This window comes from Setaria italica, unplaced genomic scaffold (genome assembly GCF_000263155.2).
Source record: "Setaria italica strain Yugu1 unplaced genomic scaffold, Setaria_italica_v2.0 scaffold_111, whole genome shotgun sequence".
In the NCBI taxonomy this organism is placed as follows: Eukaryota; Viridiplantae; Streptophyta; class Magnoliopsida; order Poales; family Poaceae; genus Setaria; species Setaria italica.
The window spans coordinates 7348-9955 of record NW_014576805.1 but is presented as its reverse complement, the minus strand read 5'-3'; the positions used below and the strand labels follow the sequence as shown (position 1 = coordinate 9955).

Sequence of the window (2608 nt, the reverse complement as noted above, 5' to 3'; positions counted from 1 at the left end):
TATTAGGCTGGGAGTACGCCAAAGGGGACAAAATAATGGAATGTCTCCAAAGCAAGATGTATGGTAGGTGGTATTTTGCATATGCGACTCCTCGCAGTGTATGGAATGAGTATGAGAAAATAATGGAATATATCCAGGGTTTTGTGGGCCAACCAAAAAATTCTGAACTCAATGATTTTGGCAATATGCTTGTCTACATGCATATACAAACAGAGGCACACCTGAGGGAAGACCTGTTCTCGGACGTGGAAAGCACTGTGTGCCGGCAACTGTCCCGCTACATGATGTACCTCCTGGTTACCCACCCTTCCTTGCTGGCTCTCGATACAAGTGCAGTAGCTACGCTGGATTTGTGGCGAGCAGCTGCTAATTACAAGTGCAGTAGCTACGCTGGTGACTTTTGGGAGCGGATCAATCCTTGGTCATCCAGCACGGAAGCATTGCAGGATCTCGTTGACTTTTGGGTGTGGGTGATCATGTATGCTGCGGCCAAATCACGGTCGGAGATGCACGCGGCGCTGCTGGCCAGAGGTAGTGGAGAACTCCTCACCTTCGTATGGCTGATCCTGGCCCACCTTAAATGGCGCGATCTTTCCGGCCTGTCCTGGTTTCGCAAGATGGATCATAAGGAATTTAATAGGACCGGTGTATTTGGTCACGTACGCGGCCACTCACCAATTTCTGGATTTGAGCATTAATTTATTATGTGTTAGCGTTAGATCTCTAGCACTCCCTCCATCCCAAATTATATATACATGTTATTTTGACTTTTTCAGTGTATAGCACCTTATCTATAAATTTACTAGCACGGGTGTATTTGCTAAGCAATTCTACGTACATTCTACTACCAGCAGTTTTTTTAGTATATATTGAAAGATACAACCCACTAGCACATGTATCTTATCATGGTTGTTACCTTTTCTGTTAGTTGTTTCGTTGATCCCAAATTAATTAAGTTTTTTTTTACCAGGGTTAATTGTTTGAGATGCTGAACGGACACCCGACCGGCCATTAGCCTCAAACATTGAATGTCTTCAATGCTCTTGGAAATATAGGTGCTGCCAATTATTGACATCACAATATTGATCGTTCCCCGTCGACATTGTGTTTTACCATCCGTTTATACCTTAATTACTATTGCTTTTTGCTCCTCCCCTCTTTTAGTTGTAATTGAAACTTGTGCCTCCTGATGTATTGACAATAATGATTGTGACGACCTTGTGAAATATTAGTTGCTGCTTGCACCGTCATATTGATGATGCACAATTCTAAGTATGTTCTGTTTGGAAGGGCTATTTGGTCGGATGAGTTGCTTTTTCCTAGCATTAACCTATTTGGTGGATTTTTTTGGAAGTTTGTTCTGTATGTCGACATGGACTTCTTTTATTTGCCTATGACTAAAGGCCTCCGTCAAAAGAATGGACATGATCAGCATCACTACTTGTCGCGGAATAATTCCGGTAGTCCACCACGAGGCTATCCGTGGTGATAGATTGTTTGGAGAGGATCACTGTAACTAGAGCTAGATGGATGAACACAGGTACATAAAGGATGTACCATGTTAGGGCCACCGAATTTGTGTAATATCCTACGTTCTGTGATCGGGATTGTATTCTCAGTATATTGGGTATCGAATATGGCTTGGTTTTTTTTGGAGGGGGTCCATGCCCACCTTATATGGCCGGGGAGGGTTACATATCAGCTTCGGATCTAAATCTAGTCGGTTATAATAAGGAAGCAAACTGAATTATGGTACAACTTATCTCTTTGTATATTTAAACTAGATCTATCTCTCTATCACTATCTCTTCACGCCGCAGGCTTGTCTTGCTTCGCACGTACCCATCTACCATCCGGATGGGCTGAGCCACCCCTCCAGCGGGCAGCCAGACCCATCCGAATGGTAACCGGTTATCATATCCCCCACAACCGCAACCTCGAGCAGACTCCTTCTCGATCGATCCTCCGTAAGCCCGAGTGGTTTTATCTTCTAGCTGGCTGGTTCATCATTGTCTCGTGGTTGCTGAGAGAACGAGGAGAGGACGGCAAGGAAGTTAAAATAGTCACTGGTGTCAAATATATGTTGAAATATCCTATCTAATATACAACATGAGAAGCAGTGCATTACGATGTGAGCCATGGCAAATGAACCTTAAAAACTGAGCGATGGGTCAACAACAATGTGGCAAGATGGTCGATGAACTGGCTGATTGTTCCTCATCTTTTGGTTATTGTGCTTGGATACTAATTCCTTCAATAATCTTAGGGTACGATTGGTTTGATGTCAGGACTGGCCACACCAATTTTTTGGCCGTTGACCAGAAAACCAGCGTCTCTTTGTGAAACGAACCGGGTTCTCGCCAAAGAGAAAAGGGATTGATTCGGACTTTCCTTTACCAATTACTTATTTAATTCACGGGATACAGGAGCTTTAAAAACGGTTTGCCGAGTGTACTCGGCAAAAATTTGAACGGCAGACGCTCTTTGCCGAGTGTTTTTTCGACACTCGGCAATGCCCCGAAAATACTTGGCAAACATTTTTTGAAAAAAAACAAGCACTAGCCCGCCACCACCGGCCGCTACCACCGGCTGCCGCCCACCACGGCCGC

General features: G+C 44.2%; 1 protein-coding gene across 1 annotated transcript; it reads left to right on the top strand.

Annotated features, from left to right (window-relative positions):
* Positions 1–7: 7 nt before the first annotated feature.
* Positions 8–1272, top strand: LOC101756918. Its single transcript, XM_004987333.3, has 2 exons — positions 8–659; positions 971–1272. The coding sequence occupies exons 1-2, from the start codon at positions 36–38 to the stop codon at positions 974–976; spliced, it is 630 nt and encodes a 209-aa protein (XP_004987390.1). The 5' UTR covers positions 8–35; the 3' UTR covers positions 977–1272.
* The last annotated feature ends 1336 nt before the right edge of the window (positions 1273–2608 follow it).